The sequence below is a fragment of the Corvus moneduloides genome, chromosome 15, assembly GCF_009650955.1.
Source record: "Corvus moneduloides isolate bCorMon1 chromosome 15, bCorMon1.pri, whole genome shotgun sequence".
Lineage (NCBI taxonomy): Eukaryota > Metazoa > Chordata > Aves > Passeriformes > Corvidae > Corvus > Corvus moneduloides.
In genome coordinates, this window is record NC_045490.1 from 2,171,995 (window position 1) to 2,186,875 (window position 14,881).

At 54.9% G+C, this 14,881-nt stretch overlaps 1 protein-coding gene across 4 annotated transcripts in view; it reads left to right on the forward strand.

Moving 5' to 3' along the window:
- Positions 1-14,881, forward strand: part of SH3PXD2B (SH3 and PX domains 2B) — a 61,165-nt gene that overhangs the window by 41,160 nt on the left and 5,124 nt on the right. For 2 of the 4 annotated variants that reach the window (XM_032124961.1, XM_032124963.1), the window contains 8 exons: positions 2,940-2,965; positions 3,330-3,365; positions 8,551-8,685; positions 10,044-10,148; positions 12,108-12,225; positions 13,293-13,519; positions 14,398-14,447; positions 14,596-14,721. In XM_032124961.1, coding sequence (XP_031980852.1) covers positions 2,940-2,965; positions 3,330-3,365; positions 8,551-8,685; positions 10,044-10,148; positions 12,108-12,225; positions 13,293-13,519; positions 14,398-14,447; positions 14,596-14,721 — 823 coding nt within the window. The remainder of the gene's footprint in view (positions 1-2,939; positions 2,966-3,329; positions 3,366-8,550; positions 8,686-10,043; positions 10,149-12,107; positions 12,226-13,292; positions 13,520-14,397; positions 14,448-14,595; positions 14,722-14,881) is intronic. The other 2 variants (XM_032124962.1, XM_032124964.1) reach the window with 2 other exon arrangements.

The following is a 14,881-nucleotide window of genomic DNA, read 5'->3' on the forward strand; positions in this document are numbered from 1 at the left end:
GAATAAGGCTGGGGAAGTCTGGAGGGCTGGGCACGGAGCCACTGCTGAGTCAAGGCATTCAGCTGCTCTCTCTCCTCCAGCTGAATTTCGGCTGTGGGACATGCAGGAGCCCAGCTTAACCCTGTAGTGAAGCAAGGCCCTAATAGTCATTAATAAGTGATTAATATTCATGACTAACAAGCTGTTAATGTTACCAAGGAGCTCTTTATTCTCTGCCCACAGTCACAAGTGAGGTGTGCTGGGGAAGGGGCCATCGTGGTGCTGTTCCCAGAGGCTGGGGATGGGATGTACCCCAGGCTGGGAGAAACCTCTTCCATTAAAAGCATCTTTCATTGGGATTTTTTGGGAGCTGAGCAGCCCATCATGCATAAGACACTGAGAAAAGTTGTTGCTTTGAACTTTGTCCCTGCTCTAGGATGGAGGAGCTGTAGGAAGCCACTCCAGGAGCTTTGCTGGTAAACCAGAGAGCCATGGGTTGATGGATGTTGGTTGGGATGAGGATCCTTGTTGGCTTGTAGCTTTTGGGTCGTGTCCTGCTCTGCAGACAGATCACAGCTTGTACACCAAGCTGTTTGGGCTGCAGTTCTCCTGATGCCTACGTGCACATTCTCCAGGAGCTGGGGCTGGATCCCAGCTCCAAAGCAGCCTCCTCCTTCCCTTTCTGCTGAGAACTGTCTTTCCTGAGTGACAGCAGACAGAAATACACAATTCCTGCAGAAATCTGCTTTGTGCCAGGTCCCTGGACAGAGCACTGGCTTTTCTGAGCTTCCAGGGCGGGTTCTGAGCCCGAGGGCTCAGCTTGGCTGACTCTGCAGTGGCCCTGGAGTGTGGGGACAGGAGCTCCTTTCAGTGCTGCTGGAGCATTTGCTAAACATCACTTCTCCCAAACAAGGGCTCTGTTGTACCCCATTCCTCGCCTGCATAAATTCTGCAGAGCTCTCCAAGCTTGCTGAATGCTCAGGAGATGAGCCCCCTCCTGACAGCTGTTTCGGTGGCATTACTGTATTACAGAAGGATATTTTTTTTTTACAAGAGAGGGGTTTTTTTATACTAGGGAGATGTTTTCTTGGAATGCTGACCTCAGATCCGTCTCATTTGCTGTGGCTCCTATGTGGGTTTGCAGCAGCTGGAGCTGTTTTCCTCATGTTGGTGCTCCAGTCCTTCACCTATTCCACGAGCTGGCTGTGGCAGCAGGGACAGTGCTGAGGTCCCCAAAGCCACGTGTGAGGGCATTTTTCTCCTGTGAGTCCCACTGCAAGGTGGGTTTTTCTGTGTGACAACCTCAGGGCCACCTCCCTGCAGCTCAGGGACCTGCCTGGCCCAGCAGCCACTAAATGGAAAGGGTTTAAAGTCAAGCCAGATTGTAACAACTCTTCTTTAGACCTGAGTTTATAATTAATGAATTTTAATTAACATTTCTTGTCTGAATTATGACCCTGTAAGTCCACAAAGAATTTCAGTGTCCCAGAATCCTGCAGTGAGTAGTCTAACAGTTGTCTTACAGGTTGTTGAAAAGCAGCCCCTTTGTATTTGTTTTTAATTTACCTTCCAACCTGCTCACTTTGCTAAACCCCTGTGCTCCCCATCTCACTCCTTCCCATCCCTGGATCCCCAGGGATGCTGCCTAGAGAAGATGCTGGAGAAACCTGACTCTCTTTTCCTAAAAAAACATGGCATGGGGGTTATTAAACGAGCTTAGAGTTCTCCATGTGTCAAAGTTTCCTTTCAGGGGATTATGAGGTTCTTGAAGGACGCTGAGCTGAGCCCACTGAGACTGTGGTGCTGGCTCAGAGCTTTAAGTGAGGCTCCAGTCACACAGGAGCCCTTGCCTTCAGAGTTCTGGGGAGCAGCTGGAGAACCATTCCTGGGTTTTGCCACCTCTGTGGGGCTGGTTGGTGTCCCCCTGTCACAGCTGTGCATCAGTGCCTTGTAACTGTGCTGGGGGGGCTGGAGCTAAACGAGATTCACAGTGCAAGGCAGAGTGGCTTTTCCTTCTCTTCTGGAGCCATGAGTTCCCAGGGAGCTGAGCATGTGAGCTCTGCCTCTGCCCTTCTCTGCTCCACAGGGATCCGAGGAGGAGGAGGAGATGCTGCCGGGGGTTTATTGCTGTTTCCTGTCTTGTCTGAGCTCCTGTCCCCTCTGAGGTGGTTGGGCCGGGGCTGCTGCTCTTCAGACCTGCAGCTCTTTGTGTCCCTGCCAGCAACATCCCAGCAGCAAAGTGAAATTGCAGCTCCTGCCTTGCCCCCTCAGCCAGACGGAGCAGCCGGAGAAAGGAAGCAGGGGATGAGTTACAGTGATAGGTTTAGCAGAAGGCAGGGGGAAAACACCAGTTATTGCCATCAGCATGAGGGTGCCATTCCCACCTGCTGATCTCCAGCCTGCTCATCTGGCCTTGCTTTGCCTCCCTTCCCTGTCGTAGCTCTGAACTGGGGGAATTTTAACTGGGCTTATTAATTAACTCTGATTTAGCTCTGCAACGCTGCCTCTGTTTAGAAATCTTTGGGATGCTCTGTCCCATCGATTCCTCTGTTGATCTCTGCACCTGGGACATGGCATTCAGGTCTTTGAGTCTCTGAACTCAGCAGGCTCCAGTTTCTGTAACATGTCCTGTTTGTTTCCACTCCATCTTGGCTGCATTTTATTTAATTTTATTGATACTTCCATGGATGAGTGCCTGAGGTGGTACCAAGTGGCTCGGTGGGAGTTGCAAGGCCAGGCCAGCAACCCAAGCTCACTGAGGGAAGGACAAAACATTAAATTTCTAAATGAAAAGAGGCTGTTTGAAGGGTGGGTGATGCCCAGGGAGACATGAGCTGGTTGAGGGAGGTCAGTGGCCCCACCAGAGCCATCACAGCTGTGCTTTCCTGGGTGGCTTTGTCACTCGACCAACACCCCAACTGTCTCCTCGCTCTGCTGACACTCTTCCTTCTCTTTTTCAGGGAGCCCACTGGAAAGAAGAGGTCTGGTAAGGACTCCTTTTCCTCTCTGCTGGTTACACCAACTCCTCCTTTCACCCACAGCCGAGGTCTCCTGCTGCGGGGCGAGCTCCCAGCCCCATGGCAACCCAACCCCTGCTCTGCTGCCCCGTGGGGCTCCCCAGCACAGTGAGCCCCCTCCATCCACTGGGATTTCACTGCAGCCTCCAAGCCCCCATCCCGTATCCCCTGAACCTCCGTGGCGCTCCCCAAGGTGGGTCAGATGCCCACAGCTCTCAGCACTGCCCTGGCCTCCCCCTCCACCCCTTGAGGTGTTGTACCCACTGCTGGACCCCCCAGTCCATCCCCTCCCTGCCTCATGCCTTGTCTCCCGTCCTTTTGTTCCTCCATCAGGGATTATCCAGAGAACGGCCTCTTTCCTGCAGAGAGGTACTAACAGCTGCTCCTGCCTTGCTCTGCTTTGCCTTTCTCTGGGGGGACACCTGCTCAGCTGGTTGGGGGGCAGGAAGCTTGTCACCCTTGCCAGAAGCTGTCACGTCCCCTGCAGCTTTCTGTGGTGGCTGGTGGACACGGGGAGGTGGCACAGGGGCTGGGGCTTGACTCCTGGTGCCCCAGGTCCTGCTGAAGGTCTGCATGGGTGGGGATGTAAAATTTCGGGAGACCAGAGGAGTGTCTGAGCTGCCTGGGGGCAGCGTGGGGCTGAAAGTCTCCTGGTGCAGCCAGGACCTTCTCCTTCACCGTGGCACCAGCTGGGAGCCTTGGGGAAGGTGGTTGGGTCTGGGATGCTGTGCCCTTGCTCCTCAAGAGAGGGGACATCCCTGAAAGACCCCCTTGTTGGTGTGGTTTAGGGTTATTTGAGCTTCCCAGAAAGAGCAGGAGAGAGTGGAAGAGCCTTTGATCTGTGGGTTAGGGAGGCATCTTTCAGCTCCTGGTGCTGCAGAAGGTATGAAAACGGTGTGAGGTTGTTTGGGAAGGAAGGTCTGAGCTTTGGCTGCGTGGAGATTCTGCTGAAATTGGTGGTGGAAAGGATTTTGGCCAGAGAGTTGGCACTGCCATCACCTGTGTGAGCAAACCCACTTGTAGGTGAGAGGGTTCCTCCTGCAGGAGAGAGGAGAGGCACAGGGCAGACCCAAAGACCTGATTCCACTTTCTGTTCCCCTGGAGCTGCAGCTCATCCCTCCCTCAGGAGCTGATGGTGTCCCAGTGTCTTCACTGAGCCTGGCTGTAGGCTGCAGATGGGAAGCTCTGATGTTGTTGGTGGCTCCTGGTTTTATCTGTTGTCATGGGCTGAGTGCTCTCCTGAGGGACTCGTGGGGTTTTAAATGGTTAAAACCTTTGGACAGCATTTTCTCCTCGATCTCTGACTGCTCTCTGCCCAAGCAGGACACTGGGATGGTCATTTTAAAGCTCTCATGAGCCATTTGCAAGCACAACCTGGCTCTGTTCTGAAGTGCTGGGGACGGGAGAAGGGAAGGCTTCTCTAGGGTTGAGAAGAAGAGGAAGAAACCTTCTGCTGCATAACTCAGTGCAGTGAGGGCGAAATTCAATCTAAGGGCACTGCCTGTTGGAGAAGCAGGAGTTCTCCATTGGGAAGGAAGAGTTTGGATAACATCCAAGGCAAGGCAGGATGTGCTGTTCTGCCCCTGGGAGCAGCCAGCAGGGGAAGGTGTTTGCTGTCAGTAATGTGACACAGGGCTGATGCCTCGTGCCAGACGTGTTCAGAGACTCCTCTCGCTGTCTTGCATTTCCTGGCAGCAGAATCAGGGTTTGGTTCAGCTGCTGCCACCCCAACTCCTCCTATACCTTGAGGAAATCCCTGATGGTTCATTGGGTCTTCAAGCCAGGCCTGCTTGGAGGCAGCAAATGTGCAGCAAGGCACAGAAAATACTCCTTCAATCCAGGATGTCCCTGAGGAGGGGTCATCCAGCAGCTGCTAGCAAACAAAAATCACGAGGATTTTCCACAGTAAGCTATTTCCCAGTTGCCAGAGAGGGGGTGAACTGCTCTTGAGGAGAGTGTTGGAAAGAGCTCTGAGCTGCTGGCAGCAGCAAGCCCGGTTTGGAAATGGGATCTGAGCAAACACTGGGATGCAGAGTGGGTTAAAGTGCTGCTCCTGTGGTGACCACGAGACTCAGATGACATTTGGAGTTTTGAGGAGGGCCCGGTGTGTGTGAGCACTGGAAATACAATCTGCTGTCTTTGCTTAGCTTTTTTTACCAGCATTTGTAATCCCACCTGCCTGAGCCTGAGGCGTGGGCTCTGCACAGCCTGCAGCTTGCAGGGGGTGGATTATTCCCCAGACTTTGGGGCTCTGCCTTGGCCACTGATTTGGGTTTGTCTAAAAGTAGTCATCCCATCAGTGCCCGAGACTGTTCTGAGCGTTTCTGCTCTCCCTGCCTCTCACAGTTCCACAGAAAGCACAGATGGAGAGCCATGGGTTCGTGCAGGCAAACCTGAAACTCCTCCAGAGTTTATATTTGGGTGGAGCTGCCCGAGGAGGCTGGCAGAGACCTCAAATGCCCCTCTGCCAGTTGGGTTTTTGCTGCTTTCTTGTGTGCCCACGTCCCTTTTGCTGTGCTGTGGGATGTCCTTGCAAGGGCAGAGAGACCCCAAACCACAGCGTTTGGTCTGAGGGGAGGCAGTGAAAACACAGCAGCCAGAAGGGGAGCTTTCTGAAACTGCACTGGTGAATGGTATTTCCATGTGATTGTTTTCCAAATTCTGCAAGAATCCCCGGAGAGATGAGAGGGTTTGCAAGGAATTCAGCACAGCGTTCAGTGCCCGTCTCACGTGAGAGCAGGAGGAAGGGCCCTCTTGCAGTACTGATCATCACAAACTCCTCAGGTCTGGAAGAAGAGGGGCTGTCCTGAGAGCTCTGGATTCAATCCACACAAGCAGAGGGGGAAGGAAATTTATCCAAAGAATGACATTTTTGGGAGATGCATTAGGCAAAGGCTGAAGTGTACAACAGGCTGCAAACCCAAATACCTGTGCCCCTAATTCAGGGCTGAGCTCTTCGTTTCCCTCTGGCAGCAGCAATGTCCAAGCTCTGTTAGAAGCTCCTCTCCTTTGGCACTTGCAAAGCTGAAGCTGGAAAGGCTGGAAACCTCCCAAGCAGCCCCATATCTGTGAGGTTCCCTGCGGGTTTTGTACATCTCAACCCCTGGGTGAATGGGCAAACAAGAAGCCCTGGGGTTGGTTCTGGGATGTGCTGAGTGTCTCTCCTGCATCCAGGGTGAGCATCAGTTCTGCAAGCCCAGCCCAAGGCCCTCAGTGGTCCCTTGACTCGAGGGACTCCCCTTTTCTAGGCCACGTTTGTGTCATTGTCACAGCTGGGGAGTGCTGAGCCTGCACAGTCTGTGCTCCTGCCTGAGCAAACCCCCTCTCCTGTGGGACGAATTCCTCCTCTCTCCCCAGCTGCAGAGCTTTCTGCTGTCTCCCATCTCCCTGGGAAGCTTTCCACTGTTGCTATTTCGGAGGAGCCCGAGTCTGGCCGTGCACAGGATGCTGCTGCTCACTCCAGGCTGTGTTTTTGTGGTTGAGGACGATTATGCCAGGTGAAGATGCTCCCGAAATTAACGCCTCCTTCTTCCTCCAAGCTCAGTTTACGGTTTCTCTTGCCAGTGTAATGGGCACATTGGAGGATCCAGAATTGGCTGCTGAGACTACAAATAGCCTCAGAGCCAGGGGTGTAATTACAGCGAGGGAGGCAGAAAGGGGAGTGTTTATCCCTTCCTAGAGTAGTTATTCTTCTCTCAGGGGCTGGGTAGATCCTCAGCTCGCTTGAAGCACAAACCTTTAATTGAGCTGGTAGAACAGATAGTGCCAGCATCCGCCATTCACTTTGGGGGGCTATTTTTAACTCTGTCTGCTGCCCCACCTCTGGGTTTTGGTGTGGAGGAAGCTTTCATGAGCAGGAACAGATCCTCTGCCCTTGGCCAGCTCACCTGGAACTCTGCAGAGTGCTGTTTATAGCAGTTGAACACAGACAATTTCCTTCCTTTTCCTTGGAATAACACCGTCCTGCAGACCTTATGGTCTGACTTTCTCAGAACCAGCTGGAGAGGTTGTGACCTCATGCACTGAACTTCTCCAGGAGGCAGCAGAACATCCTGGGAGTCCTGAAGACCTTGTCCATGTCTACTCATCGCCCTTTTGGGGTGAGAATGGCACCTTAGGTTTCCTATGCCCTGGAATGGGTTCTCCCGTAGGAAAGACCTTTTGAGAGGCTGAGAGCTCTGATGTGATGAGGCAGCACCTGGTGCAGGTGCACTTGCCATGGAAACTCATTCTTGGTCACAGTCTGAATTTCCCTGCTGCATTTCACCTAATTGTCCCAAGGAACCACCTCTCTCCATGGAATTTCACACCCCTTGGAGACTGGGAGGGGATTGTCCTGTGTTTCTGCTGTGCCTGGCCCAGATGTGATTTCTGCCCTGCCAAAACGTGAGACTCGGGGTAAAGCACAGGCCCTGTAAACTCAACACCTGTAATCAGGTGTGTGATTCTTCCATACCACTTGTGCTGTAGTAATTAACACTCCCCTACTTCCAGAGCACTTTTCAAGTATTAATTAAACCTTACCACAGCAGGGGAGACTGGAATAATGGAACAGTGTCTTCCTTGACAGGCTGGGACGCTGCAAGGCAGAGTGTTGGGTTGGAAGCCAGAGCTCGATGTCAGGAAAATCCACAAACGCCAGAGGTTTATGTCCAAAAAGGAGACAGAGGAGTCCTGCAACTTTATTTGAATAAAGAGGGAGAGTCCACCGGGGCACACGCCCGCGGGGTTTTGGAGGATGCAGGGGAAAGGAAGAGGGACACATGTGGCTGGGAGCTTAAAAAGGAGGCTGGCCTCGCTCCCCTCCAGTGACAGCAGGGGCTGGCAGTGGTCCCGGGTGTCCCGGTTACCCCGCAGTGCTCCCGGTGTCCCGGTTATCCCGTGGTTGTCCCGCCTTATCCCGCAGTGCCACCTGCCGCCGGTCCAGCTCCGCTCCCCGGCGATCCCGCAGCTCCCGGCGATCCGCCGGCTCTTCTCTTTCTGCCCACAAGAACGCTTTGTTCCCGCTGTGTCCTGCCCCCTCTGCGCCTCCTCGGGCTGGTTTTTTCCCATTTTTGCCACTAAATGGATGTGCAGCAGGAGGAGCCGGGCAGGGGGCAGAGCAAAGCGAGGGGGCTGAACACAGCGGGGCCATGAGGACGGGGGATGCTGCCCTGTCCTAAAACACCTCCTGCCGGGGTGCTGGGGCTCCTCAGCCCAGCAGAACCCACTGCAGGCCGTGTGTGTTGGGCTGGTCCGTGCCTTGGGGCAGCTGATGGGCAAAGGAGAGTCCCCTAAACCCAAAGCAGGTCCAGGCTGCTGTGAGCTCCTGTGCTGCTGGTGGTGAGGTCGCTTGGGTGGCTCTGGTGGGCAGCAGCGGAAGGTCTCACCTGGCTGTCCCCATCTCACCTGGCTGCTGGTTTGATCTCTCTCCCCCTCACTCTGCCCAAATCTCTGGCTCACCCCTCTCACGCTGGGGTCCCCGGGGTGTCCTGGAGCTGCTCAGTGGTGGTGGCCGTGCCCTGGGGGCTGTGCTGACCTGGCACACGGGTCGGTTCTTGTCCCCCCTGTGCAGGAGCTGACGGTGCCTCGGCTGAGCCCCTGGTGCTGGAGCAGTATGTCGTGGTGGCCGACTACCAGAAGCAGGAGAGCTCGGAGATCAGCCTGTGCGTGGGCCAGGTGGTGGATATCATTGAGAAGAACGAATCAGGTACAGGGAGCTGGGCTTGGCAGAGGGCTCTGGGGCTGGAGCAGGGGCAGGAGGAGCAGTCCTGTGTTTCAGTGTTTTCCTTAAGCAAAACAGCCCCCAGGTACCCCACGGGGATGGTGAGCTGAGGTGGGATGTGGAGGAAGCAGCTTTGGTCTGTGTGAATGTGGATGAGGCTTCAGGGCTGGCTCTAAGGGCTGATCCCCCCCGTGCTGAGCGCCAGGCGCCGTCCACCTTCTTCAGTCTCTACTTTGTGCTTCTTCGTGCTGAAAAACTTGGCTGATGTGTCCTGAGGACAAAAGCCATCCCTGGGCTTGGCAGGCTGGTTTCAGTGACAGAGGGGGACGCTCTGGTGGTGCCCATGAAAGCCCCCTTTGTCCATTCACAATTCCTGTGGGCAGGCAGCCGAGCTCTTCGCTTGCTTCAAAACTTAAACTTGCTCTTAACCTCTGCAAAGGGACCGAGCCACGCCGTGGGCCCAACTTGTGGAGAATTTATTCCCTGAAGCTTACAGAAATTGCTTGTTGGGGGCAGTTAAAGATAAACCATGGAAACAGATTTTAGCATTCTGGAGAGCTGGTCCCCAGAGGATCAGCTGCACCAGCAGCTCTGTTTGAGAACGAAAGAAATAAAAGCAACCCTGAAGCAAATGAAACGATTAGCACAGCCAGCTCAAAAGCTGTGGAAAATCATTTATTCATCAAAGGTCAGCGCTGGTTTTCCCTCCCATGCAGGTAGCTGATTCCCTCCCCGACAATCTAGTTGTCTTTCTCAATGACTCACTGAGGGTAATGCTCAGTCTTTATTTTCCCCCTCTAAAGACACAAATTGTGCTTTTAGCAGCGAGCAGCACGGGTTGGTTTTGACTGGACACACAGGGGGGGGCCCAGAATTGCTCTCTGGAGCTGGCTGGGCTTCCAGTGGGAGAGCTGATGTTTTAAATCCTGCATTTGCTCGTAGCTTTTCAATATTGCTGTTTCCACGAATGTAAAGAAGGCGAGCGCAGCAGGACTCAGCTATCGATTCACACACAGGGTATTCATCTCTGCTAATTAGGCCAGGCTTGCTGACCCACACTGGGGGAAAATGAACCATGAAGGGGCAGAAAAAACCAAAAGCAATTGCAGTGGCTGGAGCCATTCAGCTCCCAGAGCCTCTCCTGCTTTTCCTGGGGAGGGAATTGTAGACGTCACTCAGCTGCAGTTCTCCCGTGCTTGGCTCTGTTGTTTTGGGGTCACCCCAGTTTCCCGTGGAGATGCAAGAAAGGGGTCACAGCCCCTCAGGCTCATGGTTTGGAGGGAGGGAGGGAGTTTTTGGCTGGTGTGAGCCCTTGGCTGATCCTCCTGCTGTTTTCTCCTCAGGCTGGTGGTTTGTGAGCACGTTGGAGGAGCAAGGCTGGGTGCCAGCGACCTGCCTGGAGGCCCAGGATGGAGTCCAGGAGGAGTTCTCAATGCAGCCTGATGAAGGTACGAAGCTGCTGGAGGCATCTGCCCCAGCTTCCCCTTGCTGAAGTGCACAGAGCTGCTGGAAGCACTGCCTCACCCTCCCTGAACGGGGCAGGGCACGAGCCTGGGGGAGGACAAACCCAGGAACAAAACCTGGGAAAAGGAACAAAACCCCAGGAATGGTCCTGCCTGCCCAGTGCTGCAGCAGGACTGGGGCAGCTGGATACTGGTGGTGCATCCACTGGCCTCTCTGCTCCCCACAGAGGCGCTGAAGCCCAAGGAGTGCTCACCCCAGTGCCTCCTTTAGGCTCAGGGAGCTGTTTTACCTGACCTGGAGGAGGAGCAAAGCCCAGCTCCTCAGCCAATGCGCGTGACCTCAACATGTGCAGAACAAAGAGCCCACAGTGCAGGAATAGCACGGTTCCAGCCTGTGCTGGGAGCAAATCCAGAATGCCCCTGGGTAACACATCCCAGTGACTCTGTGTGCTCAGAGCAGAGCAGGAGCTGGCTCAGCCCCTCCTCTGGGCAGCTGGAGGTGGAGGGGGGCTCAGACTGGGGAGGGCTCCAGGTGAGCAGAGTCTCTGTACCACCACTCTGTGGCAGCCCTGTCTCCTCCTGGACCTGAAGTGCTGCCTCCTGACGTCCTCTCTTGTCCTTCTCCTGCTTCCCTGCCATGCTGTTCCCAGTGCCATGGAGATACTGGTCTCTGCCCAGGCACCTTGGCCGCCGCCGGACTCTTGGGGACTTGTACACCAGCAGATGGGGTCAAGGTGGACCACACAGAGACTTTCTTGGCTGCCCCTGTGTTGTGCATGTTGGTTGGCTGTGCATGTGTCAGCCCTCAGTGCGTGCCACCCCTGCTCCTCAGCCTTCCACGAGGCCCCTCATCCCTCTCTTCTCTCAGCTGTTCCTTCTCACGTTTTGTTTCGGGCTCAGAAGCTGCAGTTTCTGCTTTTCCCCAACACACATATTGTTAGAGGATGAGGATTACTCCAGAATTCTTGGAACTGCTGCCTTAGTTCCTGGAATAACCATGAGCCCTGGGGTTGGTGCCTCAAGGTGGGGTCAGGAGAGAAGAGCCACTTTGGTCCTGCTGGATGTGACAGGACATTCTCTGCTTGGATTCCTCTGCATGAAGGGGTGGGAAATCAGGCCCTTCCAGAAGACAAATCCAGGAAACCCGCATGGTGGGGATATAGGGATGGCCAGAGGGGTGGATTTTGCAGGCAGATTTTACCCCAAATGGCCTTCACCCTATTGTGGCACTGCTGGAAGCACAGGCAACGCTTTCCCTGTGTTTCTTCCAGAGAGGACAGGACAAGGTGAGGGAGAGGGGAGGATGGATGGACCCATTGTCTGACATGTCTGCATGGCTTTTAGGATGTTTCTCCTTACTCCTGAAGGGAAGAACATCCATATCCCTGCTTAACATCCTTTGCTCTGGTGGCCAGGATGTCAGGCTCTTCTCCAGGCTCCCCACATGGCTTTGACTGATGTCCTGGGGGTTGAATGGTGAAGTTCCTGCAGCTCTGGAGGAATGGTGAAGAATCTGCTGCTCTGGAGCAGTTTGAGGGCACTTCTGTGTGCATGGGGTTGCCCCCTCATGCCTGTGGGATTACACTCCCCTTAGAGAGGACAGTTCCTCTTAAAGGCTCTGAGAAAGAAATCTGAGCTGAAACGGATGCATGGAAGAGCTTCTGTGATGAGCTGTGAAAAGTCTCTAAGGGAGAGGAGAACCTGTTTTTTAGGGAACTTCTTGGGCCAGAGTCACTCTCCAAAGTTAACATTTCCAAACGCAGCCAAGTTTGATTTGAAATACATTTCACTGTCATTTCCCTTTGAATGGTTGTGTATCTCTGTGTGTTTGCACCGAAATTACAAGAATTATCATTTATATAGAGCACTTCATAGCCATTTTTCAGCTGAGGCCAGGCTTCCTGGGAACAGTTCCTCGGTGAAACTGCGCTTTCTTTCCAACAGAGGAGAAGTACACGGTTATTTACCCCTACGCTGCCAGAGACCAGGATGAAATGAACCTGGACAAAGGGGCTGTGGTGGTGGTGATCCAGAAGAACCTGGAGGGCTGGTGGAAAATCAGGTACTGTCCCAGGCACTGCAGCTGGGCTGTGGGGTGTTCAGTCCCAAGGCAAGTCTGTGAGCTGGGGAGGGCGGAGTACCAGAACTCATTTCTCTCCATCCTGACAAATCTGATGCTCAGGCACAGCTTTGGTTGAAAACCTTTGAAATGCCCTGATTTCCTGTGCTGGGAGGTGGCTGTGCCATCCAGCAGTGCCAAGGTGTGAGAGCTTTAGTGGGCAATGTGAGAGCATTCCCATCCTGCTGAGGGGAAAACCCACGAGTGTGCCAGGGCAGGCTGGATCCCCTGGCTCTGGTGGGAGGCTCCTGCAGGGAATGGCCAGCTTGGGGTGTGTGCAGGGCGTGCTGAGCCAAAGGCTCCAGCCCATCCTGAGCTGAGGGTTGTTTTCTGCTGGAAGCTCATTTTCTCTTCTCTGTGGTCGAGCAAACTCAGGGTGGGAGCACACACTGCAATTTTCTTAACCTCACACTGAACCTGTGCTCTTGGCAGCAGCACAGCCCAGAAACACATCCAGTGACATTTTCAGCAGAGGAGAGCTGCCACAGGAGCCCTGAAGGCAATTACAAGCTCAGTAGTTGGTGCCATCTGAACGAGGTGGCTGCAGCCCAGCCAGCGGGGAGAGTCTCTGGCATGGCAGGGGCACTGTGGATGTGGTTTTTCAATCAGCTCACGGGGCTGGTTTCTCTCCTAAACCGATTTAGAGCAGGGAAGGGATCCAGGCTGCCAGCAGGCAGAGGGCTTGTGTTTTCTCCAAAGACCAGGTACATCAATCCCAGCAGCAGCCCTCTGGTTTTTCCCTCTGCTTCCCCTGCCAGAGCGCTTCGTTCCTGAACTGGTGCCATTGCTGAGGTGAAAACTGGGCTTCACAGCATTCCCAGCCCCTGGCCCTGGCTGGGGCCAGCTTGTGTGGGAGCATTAGTCATGAGGGAGCTCTCCTGGTGCCATGGAGAGCCTGGCAAGCTCCGGTTGCCCAGAGCTGGCAGTGCCTTCAGCCAAGGTGTGTGCTGAGCTCTGGGCTCGTGGCACAGGGGCTCTGTGCAGTGACACTGCCGTCCTTGCCCCCACAGGTACCAGGGCCAGGAGGGCTGGGCCCCTGCCTCCTACCTCAGGAAGGGGAATGGAGATGTGTTCCCACAGAAGCTGGGCTCGGGCTCCTCGGCTCACTCGAGTGCCCTGGATCTGGACGGCATCTCCCGGCAGCAGGTCCTGGCCAGCAGGGACAGGGACGGGCCGGGGGGCCAGAGGGACGGGAGGTTCGAGAGCCGGCCCCCGCCCAACGCCGACATCCGCCGCAGTAAGTGCCGGGCGGGATCAGGAGGGCTCCAAACACAGCCTTCCCCTCAGGTTTTGAGCAAAATAAGAGGCTCTGAGCTGACAGAGACTTGCAGGGCCTGTGGGTCCTGCAGCAGGGTCTGGGGGGGCCGTGGCACGCACACTGGGGGCACAGGGACAGCGCTGCCCAGCGACCTGCTGAGGGTCAGCAGATGGGGTGGGCATCCCCTCCCAGGCTGCAGGGTCAGCTGGAGATGGTCTCCTCTCAAAAACTGGGGCACCTGAAGGGAGCCTGCCAGAAAGATGGAGAGGGACTTTTTACAGGACAAGGGGGAATGGCTTCAAACTGACAGAGCAGGTTTAGATGGGATTTTGGGAAGAAATCCTTCCCTGTGAGGGTGGGGAGGCCCTGGCACAGGGTGCCCAGAGCAGCTGTGGCTGCCCCTGGATCCCTGAAAGTGTCCAAGGCCAGGTTGGACAGGGCTTGGAGCCACCTGGGATAGTGGAAGGTGTCCTTGCCCATGGCAGGGAGAGGAATGGGATGAGCTTTAAGGTCCCTTCAAACCCAGGCCATTCCATGATTCTATGATTCTCTGATCTTAACCCCTCTGCAGGCCAGGTCCTCTGGGTCAGCCCTGCAATGCAGAAGCAGTTTCACGTGGTCACCTCAGCTGCATTTCCCAGGAGAACCTGACAGCTGGGATACCCTTGAAACCTGGGTGACCTGGGTGACTCCGCGTTCTGGGCTGATGGGTTCTGGGCTGAGGAGCTCCTCCTTCGGGTTCCTTTCCCCTGGGGCAGATTTGGTCCTGGCCTTTCTGTTTTGTCTGTCACTTGTCTTTCCTGAACACGTGTTCAAAAGCGAGAAACTCATCAACATCTGCAATTCTTCCTCCACAGAGTCACCAAAGATGAGGCAGAGGCCGCCTCCTCGCCGAGACCTCACCATAGTAAGTGCCAGCTGGTGCAGGAGGGCAGCAATGGCACAGGGGGTGGGAGAGGAGCTCTGCTCCAAGGCTGGGGCCTCATCCCCGTGCCTGGATGTGGTGTCACAGCTGCTGTACAAACACTGATGGGCTTTCTGTTCTCCTGTCACAGCCCCGTGGTTTGAACCTGCCGAAGCCTCCTGTCCCCCCTCAAGTGGAAGAGGAATATTACACCATCGCTGACTTCCAGACCACCATCCCTGACGGCATCAGCTTCCAGGCAGGAATGAAAGTAGAGGTGAGGCTGCCACCTTCCCCTTCACACATCTTCACTTCAGGGCAGTGCTCCTGGCTCCCATTGTCCTGGCACCTGTTTCAGGCAGGAGCTCCCCTTCCAGGCAAGGGAGATCTGCTCCCCTTGGTGTTCTGGGTGCCAACGAGCCGTGCTTTTGTCTCTG